General features: G+C 37.9%; 1 protein-coding gene across 1 annotated transcript in view; it reads left to right on the forward strand.

Annotated features, from left to right (window-relative positions):
* Positions 1-19,560, forward strand: part of LOC129728488 (trypsin-1-like) — a 56,872-nt gene extending 37,312 nt beyond the window's left edge. Inside the window, exons 3-5 of the mRNA XM_055686935.1 lie at positions 18,689-18,870; positions 18,927-19,332; positions 19,387-19,560. Coding sequence (XP_055542910.1) covers positions 18,689-18,870; positions 18,927-19,332; positions 19,387-19,560 — 762 coding nt within the window. The remainder of the gene's footprint in view (positions 1-18,688; positions 18,871-18,926; positions 19,333-19,386) is intronic.
* The last annotated feature ends 343 nt before the right edge of the window (positions 19,561-19,903 follow it).

The following is a 19,903-nucleotide window of genomic DNA, read 5'->3' on the forward strand; positions in this document are numbered from 1 at the left end:
ATACAACCGATTTCAATAAAACTGGTTTCAAATGATTGGGCTGTCCCCAAAACCCTTAACTTTTGAATTTCGTTATGATTGAACATATGGTTCAAAAGTTATGTGAAGAAAAGTTATCCAGAGGTTGTTTAAACTCACTCATTTTTCTCAGTGATGGCTGAACCGATTTTCACAAAATTAGTGTCAAATGAAAGGTCTAGTTGCCCCATAGATTGCTATTAAATTTCATTGCAATCGGATTGTAACTGTGTCCGTTGTTCATAAAAATGTGAAATCACATAATGAAAGTAAACATATTGACTTTCTCCTAACGATCACTGGCTAATTTTTTTTTTCTTCATCTATTATCACTGGCTAATTAAAAGGTAGAAAAATGATTGAAATGGCCGAATGTCATATACTACTCAACTCAGTTCGAATGATCGAGCATATTCTGCATATATGCATGTATAGGTGTATATGTTTGTGTGTGGGTGTGTACGTGTGTATGTGCACCTTTCTTTCGCACTCACTTTTCTCAGAGATGGTCTGACCGATTCTTTCTATCTTGGTGTCAAATGAAGGGTTTATTTGCCGCTTAGATTGCTATTGAATTTCATTGTAATCAAACTTTTAGTTTTGGCGCTGCGTCAGAATGTGAAAAACGCTCTTATATCTCAGAAGCTATGAACATAGTTGAATTCAAATAAATGGGCTTTCAAACCCTCAAACAATGATTTTCATAATGTTTAAACATGTAGTTTGAAAGTTATAGAAAGAAACGAAATTCGCAGACTGTTTAAAACTATAGCTACGATTAAAATATGTGGCTCAACATCATTTAAATTAAATATTGTACTATTTCAATGTTTGCGGCCTTGCTCGGGACTGAAGTTGAAATTAAAAGTCATTTCTATCATTTCACTTTTTGCCTTTCTCCTAGAAAGGTATGGCAATCACTGCAAAAACTAAAGATATATAAGTGCTCAAAAAGGCCGAATGTCGTATACCACTCGACTCAGTTCGACGAGCTGAGCATTTTCTGCATGTGTGTGTGTGAGTGTAACGCTCTCCCAATCTCACTCGATTTTCTCAGAGTTGGCTGGACCGATTTCAATGAAATTAACTGCAAATGAAAGGTCTAGTTGCCCTATAAGACCGTATTGAATTTTATTGTAATCTGATTTCTAGTTTACATAACCTATCAAAATGTAAAAATCACGAAACATCAATATCTCAGAAACTACACATACGATTTTAACAGAATTGGTTTCAAATGAACGGGCTACCTAAAAACCCTCAACTTTTGAATTTTATGAAGATTGAACATATGGTTCAGAAGTTACAGAAAGAAACGTTTTCTGGAGACTATTTAATCTCACTCATGTTTCTCAGAGATGGCTGGACCGATTTTCATAAAATCAGTGGCATATGGCAAGTCTTGTTGCCCCATAAGACCCTAATGATTTTTTTTGCGAACGGATTATTACTTTTCCTGTTATGTTTAAAAATGTGAAATCCAGCTATGAAAAGAAACATATTCTGATGACTACTTGGGCTCACTCACTTTTCTCAGAGATGGTTGACCCGATTTCCACAGAATTAGTAACAAATGAAAGGTCTAGCTGCCTCATAACACCCTATTGAATTTTGCTGTAATCGGACTGTAACTTCATCTGTAATGTATCGAAATGTGAAAATCACTAAACTTCATTATCTTAGAAACTACACAACAGATTTGAACAATATTGATATCGAATGAACGGGATAGTTAAGGGTTAACTGATGAATTATGATTGAACACGTGGTTTCAAAGTTTGGCTCCCCCATACGTTCCCTTTTCATTTGATTGTAATCAAACTTAAGCAACCGTTATGTTTTAATTTGTAAAACAACGAAGGTCTATTATCTCAAGTATTACACGACTTATTTGAACATAACTAGTGTCATACAAACGAGTCATCTCTCAAACTTACAAATAACAAACTTCTTAAAAATTTGATATGTGGTTCAAAAGTTATGTAAAGAAAAGAAATTCAAAGACTATTCAACACTATAGCTGCTTTGATCAATATATATGGCCTCAACATGATTTAAATGTGATATCGTACTATTTGAACGTTCCTGGTATCGCTCGTGATTGAATTGTTCAAAATTAAGAGTCATTTCTTATATTTCGCTATTTCTGAAGCACTAACATTACGTCAAATTTCATATTTTATAATTGAATTACAACATCAATATTTCAGAACCCAAAGAGTGAATATACCTTTTTTGGATTTAAGCATTCATGTAAATCTATTTTTTTCAAATAATAAGTTTGAATGAGAAAGGCTGAGTCTGACCGCTAGGTGGATTAATTTAGGTTTTTAATTTTTTAACAGTCCATGGTGTGCATATTGCAGTTGTGATTGAAACGCTTCTAATGCCTAACATTAAACTAAAAAGAAACCCCAACTATATAGTTCACAGGTTCGATATAATTGATGTTGCCGGAGGTGGAGTTGCAATAATTATCCACCGTCGAATAAAACATCGTGTTATGCCCCATCTTGAAACAATGGTTATTGAAAGTTTGGGAATTGAAAGCGAAACAGATATTGGTATTTTATTTATAGCCGCAGTGTATTTACCTTTTCAATGCACTGGTGAGCAGAAAAATTATTTCAGGGGAAATTTACAAAAACTCACAATGAATAAATCTAAGTTTTTTATCATCGGTGATTTTAATGAAAAACATCGATCGTGAAATAATGCACAAAGAAATTCCAATGGAAAAATATTGTTTAACGATTGCTTGGCTTGATTTTATTCAGTTTTATTTCCAAATACTACTACATGATTTTCTTCTGTTAGGAATCCATCCACAATTGATTTAGTATTAACAAATCAAAGTCATTGATTCCGATCATCTTCCTATAACTATTTCCATATCCCGTGAAACTATTTGAAATTCCACTAGGTCTGTGTTTAATTATCACAAGGCCAATTAGGATCGATATCGTACCACGATCGAAGAAAGCTTGAATTGTGATATTGTTTTACAAAACAGTGCTGACATTGACGGAGCATTGGATGATTTGTGCAGTTTAATACTCAATGCCCGAAACTTATCAGTTCCTGAGGCTAAAGTGAAATTTAATACACCAAACATTGACAATGAGCTTCAACTTCTTATACGCTTGAAGAACATACGGAGACGTCAATATCAAAGAACTCGTGATCCTGCTTCGAAAGTTATTTTTAAAGATTTACAAACGAAAATCAAACATAGATTCACTTTCTTGCGAAATGAAAATTTCATGAGAGAAGTTGAACAACTAAAACCATATTCCAAACCTTTCTGGAAGCTTTCGAAGGTTCTTAAGAAACCTTCAAAGCCCGTTCCAGTCCTCAAAGATGGTGACCACATATTTCTTACGAATGAACAAAAAGCACGAAAACTTGCTCAGCAGTTCGAGAGGTACTAGAAACAAACTTGAATGAAATACGAACTATTATCAAGAACTTTAAAAACATGAAAGCACCAGGAGATGACGGGATTTTTTATATCCTCCTCAAAAGACTTTCCGAGAGCTCTTTAAATTTCTTGGTGAAAATTTTTAACAGATGCTTTGAATTAGCATTTTTTTTCTCAAAATGGAAAAATGCCAGAGTCACTCCAATTTTAAAACCTGAAAAAAATCCAGCTGAAGCATCAAGTTATCGTCCAATTAGTTTACTCTCTTCTATAAGCAAACTTTTTGAAAGAATGATTCTTAATAGAATGATGACACACATCAATGAAAATTAAATTTTTGAGAATGAGCAGTTTGGATTTCGCCATGGGCATTCGACTACTCATCAGTTACTTAGAGTAACTAATATGATTCGTACAAATAAATCTGAAGGTTATTCCAATGGAGCTGCTCTTCGACAGTGTTTGGCATAAAGGTTTGATAGCTAAAATGTCCAATTTCCGTTTTCCTGTTTACATCACAAAAATGATACAAAGTTACTTGACTGACAGCACTCTTCAGATTAACTATTTGAATAGTAAATCTGATAGATTGCCTGTTGGCGCTGGTACAATTTTACTTCTGATCTTACTGATTTACCTCCAGGATGTGAGAAATCTCTGTTTTGTGACGATACAAGCATTTCCGGAAAAGGAAAAAAGCATTCGTGTCATATGCAGTAGGCTGCAAAAAAGTCTAGATATATTTTCTTCATATTTGCAGAAATGGAAGATTTCTCCTAATGCATCAAAAACACAATTAATTATTTTGCCCCATAAACCAAGAGTTTCTTTTCTCAAACCGCATATAACAAGATGGCTTGACAACGTAATTTTTTTTAATTCTTTTATCACCAATATTTAGTGGTTAATTTGTGAGTTCGAAATCCAATTTGTGGTAATTTGTGGTTAAGTGGTTTCCGAGAAATTTTCAAAAAACTAATCAAGCCATCTTGAAACATGATTTTTCTTTAAATGAATCGGACAACGATGATATATAAATCAATCGAAAGCTCTTAATTTGTGGTTCACGAAAATGTTAATTTTAAAGTCATAATTATTAGTGTTTGTACAGAAATTTGTGTTTTATTGTTCACGTAGTTCTACGTTTTGTTTATTTGTTGTTGACGCTGCTGGCCGCTAATGGCGTTGGCTGTTTGCGGTGTTTGTCATTGCTATACTGAGCGTGCGTTTGGGGAATATGCTAAATATCGTGAATTCAGGGTTGATATTTGTTGACACTCTTGAGTGAAAGTGAAAAAAAGCATCCATAAACGTAATTTTTTTACAATACTTTCAGAGTTCTCCCTTCCCGCTTTTTGCATGGAAGTGAACTGTCAAAACACCTCATTATATTTCATGCGCTGGAAGCAAGACAACAAAATCAGTTTATCAGTTAACGAAGATTGTCAAGGCATCGGTCAGTGTCAGTGAAAAAGTGTTTCGGTGAGGTTCATTTTGGTTGAGTGGACTGTTTGGCTTTTTTTTCGCTTTGAAGTGAAGATCATTTGGTTGGATTTGTCGTCAAATTTTATTCCGTAACCGTGAACGATGCGCGCGATCTATTTCATCTGAGTATAACAGCACGTTACTAGGACGAAAATCTAGTGTATCTGAAAGAGTGCTGCTATCATTGGAAGTGAAAATTGAAAATGATTGGCTGTAATTTTCGAAGAATTTTGCTGGGGAAAATGACTTTTATCAGCACTGATCGAGATTCGGGGAACTCAGCCAACACACTTGCTCTACTACAGGTAGCCCAACAGGCGCAGAATGGATATGTGTAAATTTGTTGACAAAAAGGATACCGGTAACGAAAATGTACTTTCAAAGGAAAGCAATCCAAATTCGACGGATTATTTTTCGAGCGCACAGAGAAGTAACTCGAGTGGAAACCTGGCCAAAATTATTTTCGCTACTGTTTAGTAACATGTTGGAAAATATTTGAGTGAGGAGTGGAAGTGGCTGGTTCGAGTATTGTATCAAAGAGTAACTCTAATAATCACGCACATAACTTGATGTTCACATTTACATAGCCTATGTGGCTTCATTAATGTTATTGAACAACTCGTATAATTTGTGTTCGCAAAACGGGCAGCGAAACAAATCGAAGAATTTGCAAGAAAAATGATGTAGCAAAATATCTTCATTTTGAATTTTCAATTTGTTGCTCACAGATTATATAATGCCTCGTGGAACCTACGTAGGTTGGAAAAAGGCTTTTGGACGGAGTGTTATTTACCTGGATTATTGATTCTGTGCATCAAGTTAATTTTAAGTTAACTTAAATTAGTTGAAGTTCATTCACTTAACTATTTTCATTTAATCTTTGTTGAACTGAAACTCTGTTTTAAGCATGAGGCAGGTATTCGTCAAAATATGCCATGAACAACATTTTTCAAACGGGTCGCAAATGTCAATCCGGACGTAACCGGATGAGATATTTGCGAGGATGTGATGTTATGAACTTCCATTCCCCCGATGATTATATGATCGGATTCCGCGAGATTTGATAACTCTTTCAATATTGAAAACGCTCGAAAATACGTAAAAATCACTTATTTCGAAAACTTCTTAAGAGTAGCTATAATTTTAAATATCGGATTTTTTTTCAACCGGTTTATTAGCATTGAACATAAAGAATTCATTTGGTGCATAATATTGATCAATTGTCATTTTTTTGACGCCTGGCACAACTTGGTTCGATTCCCAAAAAATGCTTGTAAATTTGTCAATGTTTACAGCTCTCCCAGCATATGATAATACCGTTTAACGTTGATCGAGTGATGGTATATTGTGAAGCATTTTTTAAGCTGCAGAAAAAAAATATAGCGGCACCAAAAAGCGACATATTTTTTTTTTCTTATTTTGGCCAGATTTTTGTTCTAGGTACTCCTCTGTGCGACGGTGCCACTAGTAGCTTGACAGACACGCGGACAGCAGAAATCTACTTTATTTCTTTGCTCATAAGTTAGCACATATGCATGAAAAAATAACAGAAGAGCAACATTAAGTTGGATCTCGACATTTGTTTGAATATTTCTGAAACATTTCTCCGAAGGTGATGAAAAAGTGATAATTATTGTTTGCCATTCCTACTGGTTCTGAAAAATAATCCGTCGAATTTGGATTGCTTTCCTTTGAAAGTACATTTTCGTTACCGGTATCCTTTTTGACAACAAATTTACATATATCCATTCTGCACCTGTTAAGCTACCTGTAATGCAAGTGTGTTGGCTGAGTTACTAAGAATCACGATATTTAGCATATTCCTCAAACGCACGCTCAGTATAGCAGTGACAAACACCGCAAACAGCCAACGCCACTAGCGGACAGCAGCGTCATCAACAAATAAACAAAACGTAGAACTACGTGAACAATAAAACACAAATTTCTGTACAAACACTAGTGATTATGACGTTAAAAATTACATTTTCGTGAACCACAAATTAAGAGCTTTCGATTGATGTATATATCATCGTTGTCCGATTCATTTAAAGAAAAATCATGTTTCAAGATGGCTTGACTCAGTTTTTTGAAAATTTCTCGGAAACCACTTAACCACAAATTACTACAAATTAGATTTCGAACTCACAAATTAACCACTAAATATTGGTGATAAAAGAATTAATAAAAATTACTTTGTCAAGCCATCTTGATATATGCTCTCAAACCCACCAATAATCATGTTGTTAAGATGAACGGTGCAATCTTAAATTGGTCTGACCAAGTTAAATATTTAGGGTTAATAACAATATTTTAATAAAATAAAGCTTAAAATATATGTAATATGTCACTGTTTGTGGCAGAACACACAATAAAAATTCTGAATAAATATTAGTAAATAATTAATTCATCACAAAACATCCCCTTTATTGAAAAAAAAAAGGAAACAAAATTAAAAACTTACAAAACTTGAATATTTCGAAAATAACAGTGACTGGGACTTCGATGCTGACATTCTAACAGCTGAAGCCTAGTTAAGCGGTATTGTATGTTTTTTTTTCTTTACCAATTTGTTAAATATATAAACATATTAAAAAAGTAACATGTTCTAATTTTTTAAAGAAAATCTTACAGAGTAATTTGTTCTGTTTTTAGCCACGGAAGTTGACAAACTTGAACATCCCTAACTTCGTACACACGCATGCACTTTGCACAGAGGAACAGCATGTGTAAAATGTTTCATTGGAGATAATTGTTTTAAAATTTTCACTTTTTGAATTTTCACTTTCGTGTTTACCCCTTGCTGTTACTGTTGTTGATTTTTCACGTTATTGTTGCTTGTTTTCGGCGCTGAAGAAGGCCAATGAATGGAGCAAAAAATTAATTGATTTACGTGCCACAGCAAAACTAACCAGCCACAGTACCTGACACATTACTCGAGAGGAGCCACCGGTAATGTCATTGTGGAAGAAAAAAGCATGCTGCCGAATCTACTGAATTTTATTGTGAACACATGCTGTGTTTGAGGTACAGCGTACAGGTGGTAATACTATGCTTTTAATTTGTAAGTGTTTCCACTTTAAAGCTTCTGTCCGTCATTGTGGCTAATAAAATTTTCACCAAATATAAAAAAAAATATTATTTCCGCTGTCGCTGGTGCCGTACACGACGCGTAGACGTGCCACTGCGTAACGCGACAATCAGGCAGAGGGTGGAAACTCTAGTGACAGTAACCGTCCCGTCGGGGACTGCAAGAGCAACATTTTTTGTATGAATAATAAATTACACAGGCGTTAAATTTATTCAGTCTGCGGCTCAATGATGATACTTACCAAGGAGCAAGCAGATTATGTGAATATTTGGCCCGAGCGGAAGGTAATTTATTTTCGGCAGAAGTAAATATGAATATGGTGATTTGGGTGGTGAACAAAGAATGATGCTTCTTCTGAGATGTCTTGATGAAGTTCGTTGACAAATTTGATAAGAAACTGTAAAATCGTGGAAGTTGCAGCTGGACCACGGAAAGTTGAGTTATTTTTGTTTTAATTTACAGTATCTCTTGAAATTAAAGCTTCTTGGGTGATGATTTAGTTGATTAAATTTGATTAAATGTTGTTTAGAAAATTCAAATGAAAATTAAATTTAACCGATTTATTGAATATTTATTTGCGTATTTTCTATATTTCTATTTGACCATTTTCAAAACAATCGTAATTTTCTTTAAATAAATAAGGAGTGATGTGAGAGAGTTGATACAGAGTGCTGTTGCTGTTAGCATTCTAGATGTCGACCCGGTCGTCAGCTCGGAGTGCCTCTTTCAAGCAAACGTCTGATCTGCTGGTCGTTTAAAATCCGCGAGTGTTTTTGCGAATATCGCAGTATAAAAACAACATTTGAATTTAAAAGCATTAACATCAACAATGATGTTTAAAAACAAAACACTGATTGAAAAATCCATGTTAGTTTTGAGTTAGACTTAATTTCAACTTGTAGTCAGCAGCAAGGATAAAAAATTAGCTTTTAGTTTTTAAGATACTTTAGAAAACAAGTCACCAGATATAATTGGCGCCGTTAAACATTAAATTGTATTTGCCGTGTCAAATAAATGATATGTAAAAATAAAAAATCAACAATAACAACTAAATATAACGCTTCTTAAATGTGATTTTTTTTCTTTATTTTCAAAATATTGCATAGATTAGATTTTAGATTTCAACTGCTGCTGCAAATAAACCCAATGATCTGTTTAATGGCTCAAAACAATCCGTTGATACCTCGATGTGAAAACACTGGTTGTGCACAAATATAGCCCAGTCCATCTTATATATAGTTCTACAGAAAAGACATCATTTTTAGTACTAATTTGCCTTGCAGATTGTGAGACTGATGGCGTCGAGATTACAAGTACGTATTTTCAATTTAATTTACTTCAATCTTGCATTCAACTCGTTTCAATGAAGATATATGGGTATTGGAAAGGAGATGTAAAATTTCACAAGCCATCTTTCTGACTTCCAAAGCGATGAAGGAATTCAAATCAATGCTAAATTTAAAATATACTTTAGAAACACATACACATTCTCTGTATTATGTTCTATATTCCATGAGAAAACGAATTCGAAAACGTACAATGAAAACTACGAATGTTTTTGAGAACAAATGTGCTCATCCTCTCTCTAGAAGGAAAAGCAAAAAAAAAACTCTGCTCGATACTAATTTCTAATGATCGTTACATACAATTCAAACATCATTAAATAAAATCACACCAGACAGAGGAAGCAAAGAACGCATCCTTTCCGTCTTTATCCTAGCTTCATTCTACACCGGAAGGCTCGGAGAGCAATTTTTATGCAAATTTAATAATAAATCTCTTCTCAGATAGAGCGGCAAAAAATGTTCAAGCTGCCACCGGTCTCCGGTGGGCGAACAGGCTCAACAAGCGCTTCCCCCTTCCTCCGGTGATGGCAACTCATCTCATTTGGCTCATATGTCACCATTTTGATGTTCGACATAGATATATAGAGCTTCGGGCGGCAAAACTTGTGACGGAAAACAAGCAGAAGCGCTGCTTCCGAAAACGTTTTTCTCCATTCTGGAGGGCTTTCTTCCGTCGCGGGCGATGATTCTATGTAGGCACTGATATGCTATCAATCTCAATTCCTCGGTCTCCTAGCAGACAATTGGCTTTGAATGGAGGTGAGTTAACGTGGGACTTCGAGCGACACTGGAAGATTTGGAACCATTATGTGATCCGGCACTGTGAACAAGTGAACACGTTGGGTGGTATTAAAATGTGATAAAAACGAGTGAAATGGATTTTGCATACTAATTCGTACCTTCAATCTAATAAGCATGATGAAGTGATAACGAACCTCCATCTCGTTTGAAGCTTTGTTCGACGTGATTTATTTGCGACGATGTGGCTTGGTAAAAGGGATTTTGTTTACCAATGAGCTTTTTCTTGAAACTGACTCCTATCAAAGGAAGGGTTTATTGAAATAGGGCTGTTGTGAGAATTTAAAATTTGCGGTTCGAGCCATTTTCTTGAGATATTTGTGCATGGCGATGAACGATGCTCATCCGTGGTCCTAAACTCAAACATTATTGTTTACCAAAAATTGACATCTTTCACCGTTTGGGAACGTGTAGAGTGAAATTAATTTTATTTAAGTGTAGAAATCGGAATCTAGCATCTTGCCTTTGCTTCGTAGATTATGTAACAAAACTCGATTCAAATTTTTATATATTTAATTCAAATTTTTCAGCAGTTCTTCGAAAAGAGTCTTGATAAATTTGATTTGACATAATTGGAAAACAATTAATATTCAAAATGTTAGAGTTGAAAAAATGCTTTGAACCTTAACCTTTAATAAAAAATTTACTTTTTATTTCGACATTAAAGTTTTTACCAAATGTTTTGATATAACTTCAAGATTTAAAAAAAAATAAAATTGAGGAAAAATTCAACCCTTTGTAATTAAAACCATCATTGTCGCGTAAACCATGTTTCGGCGGTAGAGGAAATGTTTCGCCAACCCGAGCGTCTATTAACCAAGTTGGTGCGGCTCAAAACAGCGTCTGATCTTCGTGTTAGGAGCAGCTGATCAACGTCCTGGTGTCAGCGTGAGACTTTAAACAGAGCTGACACGATGATCCCCCGGCAAGTCAGCAGGGGGTTGGGGTAGGTCAATCGGCACAGACCTAAGCGACGAAATGGGGACTACGATTGGAAACTCGGTACGTGGAACTGCAGATCGTTACGTATTCATGGTTGCGACAGGATTTTATGTGATCAATCTACGAGACATCGAAATCGTAGCGCTAAGGGGACTTTGCTGGGACAGATGTAATGGAGAAGCGGACATCGAGCGGCTACCTTTTACTACCCAAGTAACACACGTTGTTATAGAACAGTTAAGATAGCTCCTCCAACACAACCTTCGGTTATAGATTTCAGTTGACATTACCTTTTGAATGACATCTCTATCACCAGAAAAGCGCAAAAATCGAAGGCTACAAGAACAAGTATTGGTCCTATATGAAGTATTATATAACTTCATGAAAGCAAGCCCATTTGCTTGACTGAAGCTGCAAAATACATCTCGAGTACCAATGCGGTAAAAAACATGGAAAACAAGGTATTTTCAAGTTGTAATTGCTAACTAATAAAAACATCGTTGACGCAAGCATAAAACTTCAAAATAGAAATATTGTAGAACAACGCTGCTTTATATTAGGAACTACAAAGGAAAAAATAGTGATTATGGCGTATCGAATATTCACCAAAAATAAACAATAATATTAGACCAACCATTTGACGCTTTAGTACAAAGTTCTACGTGCGCGTCAAATTTCATGGTGAAACATTGCATTTTACTTTTGAAAAATTATGCGACATTCATTGGATACGGTTTTCTATTTATCCATCAGTAGAAAATAGATTATTCATTACAGAATGGTTGCTGATTCATTTATGTCGTTTTCGTTTTTGCGGTGTAGCTACCCCGCGGACTACACTTTGTCCTATCACTGTTTTTTTACATTTTCCGAACTATCCCGGACTACCCTTTTTCTGTCCCGGACAGTCCGCGCAAGAAACAGAGTGCAGTTTTGAAGACACCAACACATTCACACGTATGTGTCAAAATAAAAAAAAATGTGTCAAAATCGGTTTGCTTTGATTATTGTTTTTCGCGTGTCAAACATCAGATTGAATTTTATTTATTTTATTTTGTTATTTTGTGATTTTTCAGTAAATTGGCAAATTTTTCGTACAGTAGCACAAACGCGATAAAAGACAATGGCGATAATGACCAAAACAAAAGTGACAGCTACCTTTGGTATTACGCACACCATTGCAACTGCTCGGGAAGTGTTTTTTTTTTAGCTGCAAAGCGTAGTCGACGGGAAAGTCCTGCCGTAAAAACGAATTCGACATTAATAGCGAAGAGTCTCAATTTATCCCAACACCGCATAAGCTTAGTTCGTAAACAACTATCTGGCATCTCTTTCTCACTTGCCTAGTAAATCGCAATGTCGTTTCTTTTTTCCTGGGTTGATCTGCACTGACCTAGTGGAATAAAAAAACTCGCGCATTCGTGGGTCAGATTTCGCCACACCAGCGCGCATGCGCAAATGTGTTGCTATGACAACATTTACATTTGCTATGACAACATTTTACATTTGCGCATGCGCAAATGTATTGTTTCGCGCAGTGCAGCTAGATCGAAAATTGTGTTCGTCAGCGGCATTTTTAATTAATTATAAATTGATGATAAAAAACAATGTTCAACCTTTCAAAATGAACTGTTTCTGTCGCTTGAATATTGAAATTGTTTTCGCATAGTTTATCTAGACATTAAATATAACATAACTAAAAAAAAGGTTGTTAGATATACGGTAACAAAAATTGGCGTGACATTGGTTGCACTGCATGCGTTTTGTTTATATTTACATGGCGCATTTGACCCAACTCAAATAGTTTAATTTTAAATAATTTTAATTAAATAATTTTAATAACAATATGATCAAGTAATTGGCTGCTGAATACTATGACCAACCAAAGGAAAAGCACTTTACAGGTACGTAAATTATTATTGGGCGTGTAATATTGAACTGGCGCGGCTGCCTCGGCTGGACATTTTTACACAGTTGTTATAGTAGGGAAAACATCTGGAAGACATCTTGAAGACAAATGCCATTTATGTCATAGTTTTTGTTTGCTCAACTCATGTTATTCAAACACATCTCCAAAACCAGAACAACGAGCTTGTTTTCGAAAGGTGGTTGAATTGCTGATGAAGAACAACTTCTCACAAATGTTCTATTTCAAGTTGTTTTCTGTACTGTTTTGATAACATCATGAACACAGCTTAAAGACAAGCAAAGGCAGTTTATATTTATTAATCTATGAGATACATTCATGATATAAAATAATATCTCCAGAGCAAGAAAATAACAACACAAGTTTTCTAATGCGCTTATAGTACTCTTATATGACTACTGTCATTGTGAATTATTTTCTAACATGTTTTGTGTGTTACTTGGGCAGAGCTGTGGCACTACCAAACGAGATTGAGAATTAAGGGCCGGTTCATTAATTAAAGTATCATCAACTGCCCATACTAAGGAAGACCCGACGATGAGAAAGCAGCATTATATGCGCAGATGGAGCAGGTCTATGATAGGTTTTCGCAATGGGGCGTTAAGATCGGCATCGGTGATAGGATGGATGGAGCAACGTAAAGACCGGTGATCAGGCCGAACAACCTTTAGCTGCATCAAATTTTACAAGAGGAGAACCTTGTTCTAATCGACGGTAAATTCTTCTCTGACATCAATCACGCTCAAAACCCTCACAGCCGCAAACTGAACAATTGAAAGGTGGAAACAGTATTATGATGAGCACCTCAACGACGTATAGCAGAAGACAACGACGAAGTAGTTGTAAATCTTGGTGTACACGCAGATGACGACAGAACTCCTACCTATGCTCTCCAGAAGGTTTGAAGAAGCCGGCTGAAAAACAACAGAGCAGCTGGAGCTGACCAACTCCCCAGTGAGCTCTTAAAACACGGTGGCGAAGCACTGGATAAGGCGCTGTACTAGTTTATTGCTAAGATGGGATGAGAAGATGATACCGGAGAAATGGATAAAAAGTACCGTGTGTCTCATCTACAACTACCTTGCAATCCCACTATTGAACACCGCCTACAAGATACTTTCCCTGATGCCGGTATGCCGTCGGCTATTACCGACCCGATCAAACGATTATAACAAACAGGTAACAAAAATAAATCTAAACCTGATAGAAATAACAAAGCCTGTAATATTCTTGTTATGCCGAATGATAAAAAATACATAATTATATCAAATTCACTTCATCTTGCACTTGAATGTTCAAATGTGTGTTTTTAAAGCATATTTATAACAAAATTTGCTATTAAATTAACAGAATATTGTACATTCTAACTAATTCTGATCTTTTTCTGCCTAAAACCTTATAAAATTTGCTATAATTTGTAATATTCAGTAAGTAATTTTGATAGGAATTTTGATATTTTAACTATTAACGAGACCTAGCTTTGAACACAAGTTGATACAAAAAGTTCGTAACAAAATATCAAGATTTGTTATAATTCTGGTATTTTTGACTGTTCGGGGAGGGAGTTTGTGGGTTAATACAAGGCGGGATTTATGGGCCCGCGCCTCCTTCGCGGTACGACAGGTTCTGCAGAAATGCCGTGAATACAATGTTCTCACACACAACCTATTCATTGAATTTAAATCGGCGTACGACATAATCGATCGAGATTAGCTATAGCAGATTACACTGGTTAACACAGGTGCACTCCAAAAGCACAAACCGGAGAAAAATGAAAGATTATAGCGGTCGATGGTTCCTTGCTAGTCAAGGCGATCGAAATGAGCAAGGATAAACGGCCTAGGGTGGCAGTGCATTCCGAAAAGCTCAATGCGATCATCGAATTTGCGGCGAATAGGAGCAATATCGCCAGGGACCTAGAGCAGAACCTCCTCCTGCGTCGGACCACCATCGAGCAGAAGGCCTAAGTACTTTTAAGGCTTGAAGAAAATGAGGAGCGAAACCCAGCTCAAGGATTTAGGGGCGGATATGCGGACCATCCGTTGATATCACACTGGCGAGACGATTCTTGAGGTCCGAAAGGATGCGATGCACAAGGGCGCTTCCTACAAGGTGGTAGGTAGGGAGGGGTGCGGTGTTGCACAAGTCCTCAAAGAGAAGTGCGGGGTGGAGGTGACCGTTGAGTCAATCCGTCTCCGAACCAGGTGGCCACCTTCCGACTAGCGTCGGCAGACGGCAAGCTAAAGCTCGGCTGGTCAGTATGCCTTCTGGGTACACTCCAGCGACCGGACGTTTGCTTCAGGTGCTTTGAGGGAGGACATAAGTCCTGGACCTGGAAGGGGCCCAACAGGAACCAGTTACGCAGGCGTTGCAGTAGTGCAGGCCATTAAGCGAAGGAGTCCCCCAAGTGCATGGTATGTTCCGGAAAACGAAACGCTAAACATTTTATGGAAGGCCCCGGGTGCCCAGCTGGCAGTCCGGCTGCGAAACCACGGGCATAAGAGTAACGCAACTGAACCTGAACCACTGCTATGCGACTTAGCAGCTGCTATACCAAGCAGTCACTGAGTCGCTGTCAGGCGTCGTCATCGTATTGGATCCCTACCGCATTCCTTGCGGAAATGGTAACTGGGTCGCGGATAAGTTTAGTACAGCGGCCATATGGACGACAAGCAGGTTCCCGGTTTAGGAGGTTTTTTCAACCTCAAACGAAGGGTACGCGCTCCGCCACGTTGGAAACTTCAACGCTTGGGCTGTTGAGTGGGGAAGTCGCTCTACGAACCAGAGGGGTCAGATCCTGGCTAAGCTCAACTTAGATCTGGCCAACGTTGGGACCAAATGTACATATAGCAGAAATGGTGCTGAGTCGATCATTGATGTGTCGTTCTCCAGCCCAAAACTGATCATAACCTGGAGGGTAGGCAATGGCTACACCAATAGTGACCACCAGTCGGTTTGCTATAATGTAGACAACAACACGAGGCGGCAAGTGACGGGTAGAGCCAACACTCAGACCGTCCGCGAGTGGAAGACATCCCATTTCGATGCCGAGGTATTCGAAGTGGCAATGTGAGGGCTCCGCCTAACTTCTGACCAACTAGTTGCTATACTATCGCGGACGTACGACGCTACTATGCCTAAAACTCGCCAACCTAGGAATGGTAAGCCACCGGTTTACCGGTGCACTGACGCGTTAGCGAACCTCCGCAGAGTGTGCTCCCGTGCAAGACGGAGGATGCAGCGCACGTGCACAGACGAACAGAAGAGTGAGCGCCGCGCAGCATTTGGTTCTGCAAGATCGCCCGGGCAGGAAAGCATAACAAAATCATAACTAATCAATAACATATTTAGCTATGAGGACTTATCGTGTTATTCGAAAGATATTCACGTTTCAAAAATGCATATGAAAATACACTAAACTCGCTTTTTACCGCGTAAATTCCGGAATCCGCGTAGAAAAACCGCGTAAATTCCGGAATCCGCGTAAAAAAACTGCGTGAATTCCGGAATTCGCGTAAAAAAACAGCGTTAATTCTGCAATCCGAGTGAAGAGAAACCGAAATCCGCGCAAAAAAATACCACGTAAATTCCGGAATCCGCGTAAAAAAAACCGCGTAAAAAGCCGCGTAAAAAAATACACGTGAAAAAAACCGCGTAAAAAGCGACCTCAGTGTATCATAAAATTTTGATATCATATCTCGCTATGCCTCCAATGAGATATTTGAGTTGATTTTAAAATGTCTCATTAAAAGTAAGTTTTTAAGTGAAAATTATCGTTATTGATTATTTATAATATATCAGTTATACATTCAGTGTTCAATAAGTTGAAAATATCTGAATCGGTCATTTTAGTGATTTTTAATGCAAATTATTGGTTTGTAATTGAAATATCAAGCTTTGTTATTTATATAGTCTTGGAGGAACAATATTTTGGTATTATATTTTGTTATTTTACCAACTATGTACAGCATATTAAGATCAAAATGTGGTGTATTTCCAATATCTGGTTGTAAGAGAGGAACTGCTTCGATAGGCTATGCGCGAGTGCCGTCGTAATGGGCAAGATCAGAGCGATCACGAGCGATGCTGGAGTGTATCATCAAGGGACTTTTTCCACCCCACAAGTCTAGACCTTGGCCTCCGGCAGTCGAGTCTAACGTCCGACGCTCCAGTATCTCAGACTCAGACCAAGGATGATCGGCCAACTTACCCAACATACAATCCGTGAGCGACGACAGCCCTATCGAGATCGAGGGAGGGGTAAGGGAATCCCTAACCTGGCAATCAGGTTGGCGATAAAAACGGCCCCCGGGCTGTTACGGGCAGTCATGCAGGTGCCTTGATGACTGCCTCTTCCCGGAAAAGTGGAAGCGGCAGAGATTGGTTTCACTGCTGATGGGTGGGAAACCGCCAGGGCATTACTTTCAGAATCTAGTACTTGTTTACAACACGGAGGAGGGTCAGAAGTGCGTTACAATTACCTGGGCCTGGTGTTGTGGAATGTCATGAATGACGGGGTGTCGAAACTCAAGTTCCCTGTAGGAGTTGTAATCGTCGGTTTTGCAGACAAACTAATACTAGAGGTCTACGACTAGTCGATCGAGGAGGTCGAGTTGACGGCTGTGTACTTTTTACGCAAGGTCGAAGACTGGATGCACTCCAGGAAACTGGAGTTAGCGCACCATAAGACGAAGATCACGGTTGTAAATAATCGCAAACCAGAGCAACATGCGTTGGTCAGAGTCGGAGACTGCACCACACACCCCAGTGCAAAAGCTATTGAGGCGAGCCGCTAAAACACCAAAAAATATTTTGCTGCAAAATTTTATGAAGAGATCTTTTTTTAACATCCGCATGATATCTTGCGCTTCATGATGCGAATGCGGGTTCAATTGTAATGCAGATGTTACACATTTACGGATGCGGATGCGGATATCCGTAACATCCTCTACATATAGTCTACAATCAGATGAGTATAGAATATATCAGGACGCCAATAACAAAAAGAAAAAAAAAAGAAAAAAGTAAACAAAAATGAAAATTGATAGTTTCCAAGCATTGTCAAAACTCAAAAGAATAAAGAAAGTTACTGAAGAGCTGAATGTACCGAATGCAGTTTTTTTTCAATTTTTTATTTTCTACTTTTCTTTATAGCTTCGAGGGCTCGAAGAGCCTTTCTAAGCAGTTATAGTTATGCGTTAGCTGTATGTAAAATAAAAATTAGTCCAACAATGAATCTATGTTATAACGATGTGATGGTTACAAAAATTTCGGCCGATGGTTGAAACAGTTTTTTTTTGCTTTTCTAGAGTTTGTATTGTATAACTTGCACTGTTTAATAAAATGCGCTGACTCATGATTGAAGAAAAAGATCTTTCATTTATAACTACTAATTTTGAAGATCGTGCGAAACCGATGTAACTTCTAAGGGTTCTCCACGAATCTTACTAAATTTGGCACCGTTATCAACAGAAGTTTCTAGGGCTCATATCAAATGCATTCACATTGACCCACATGACTTATCGCACACCGACAGTGTGCGTATCCCCTGCAGCGAAAACTTCGTATAAAACATATGTCACCCTCCGGTATTAGGTTTATTTGACTAAACATTGCCGAAAATGCCTGTTGAGCTGGCTTTAGTTTTGCTAACACTATTTCAGATATTGTCTGCAACCGTTTTGCCAAGCATTCCCGGACAATCGGGACAACGAATCGTCGGTGGAATCCCGGTCAACATAACAGAATTTCCGTATCAGGTGTCGCTGCAGCGTAGCGGAAGGCACTTTTGCGGCGGTTCCATTTTGAACGAACGATGGATATTAACAGCAGCTCATTGCACTAGGTGAGTGAGTTGTTTGACGATGTTTATGATATACAATTAGGTATCGTATTTTGCAGAGGCATAACCGATTCGACAGTATTGAAAATTCGCGCCGGATCGACACATGTTCAGGACGGTGGTACTGTTATTACTGTTCGGGATATTTATTTACATCCAAGACACAATCAGTGGAACCATTATGATTTTTCGTTGTTGGAGCTATCGGAAACGCTGAGGATGGATGAGAATATTCAACCGATAGCCTTTCCTACACCGGACGCATCGTTTGCGGATGGGATGCTTTGTGTTGTTTCCGGCTGGGGCAACACGCACAATAAGAACGAATCTTCGCTTAATTTGCGAGCTGCCACTGTTCCATTGTACAACCAGGACAAGTGCAACGCCGTTTACCGAGAGTACGGTGGTGTAACGAAGAGCATGATTTGTGCTGGATTCGATGAAGGAGGCAAGGACTCGTGTCAGGTGGGATTTGAGGTTTACAGCAAGATCATTAGAGTTTGATTATTTTCATTTCAGGGTGATTCGGGCGGACCGCTCGTGTGTGATGAGGTTCTGGTGGGTGTTGTATCGTGGGGGAAAGGATGCGCTCAAGCTGGATATCCCGGCGTTTACGGGAGAGTTAGTAGCGCAGTTGATTGGATTACTGAAACTATGAATGAAGTGGTTCATCAGAGTAGCTCGGATGATTGAGAATATATGTAGAAATATATGCGTGATACTAGAAGATGTTTTGAGCACTCATGTGCATATGATTCCTATTACGTCATGTTGTGATGTAGTCCACATAATCGTCTACGCTAGACGCACATATTCCAGAGTTTGGTCATGCATCGTCTGCCTCAAGCAGAAAATGGGTGCGTGCTCGTTTTTCGTAATTGAGCCATCGGTCTCATTATTATTGTAAGGCTTGACGTTCAATCTCTGTCGAGTGCCACAATCTGGTACAACAGACAGCTAATACAAGTACATAGTACGAACGTTAGTAAAGCTAAGCTTACTGGCGAAATTAATTCGTAAATATTTTGATTCTTGT

The sequence above is a fragment of the Wyeomyia smithii genome, chromosome 3 (assembly GCF_029784165.1).
Source record: "Wyeomyia smithii strain HCP4-BCI-WySm-NY-G18 chromosome 3, ASM2978416v1, whole genome shotgun sequence".
NCBI lineage: Eukaryota > Metazoa > Arthropoda > Insecta > Diptera > Culicidae > Wyeomyia > Wyeomyia smithii.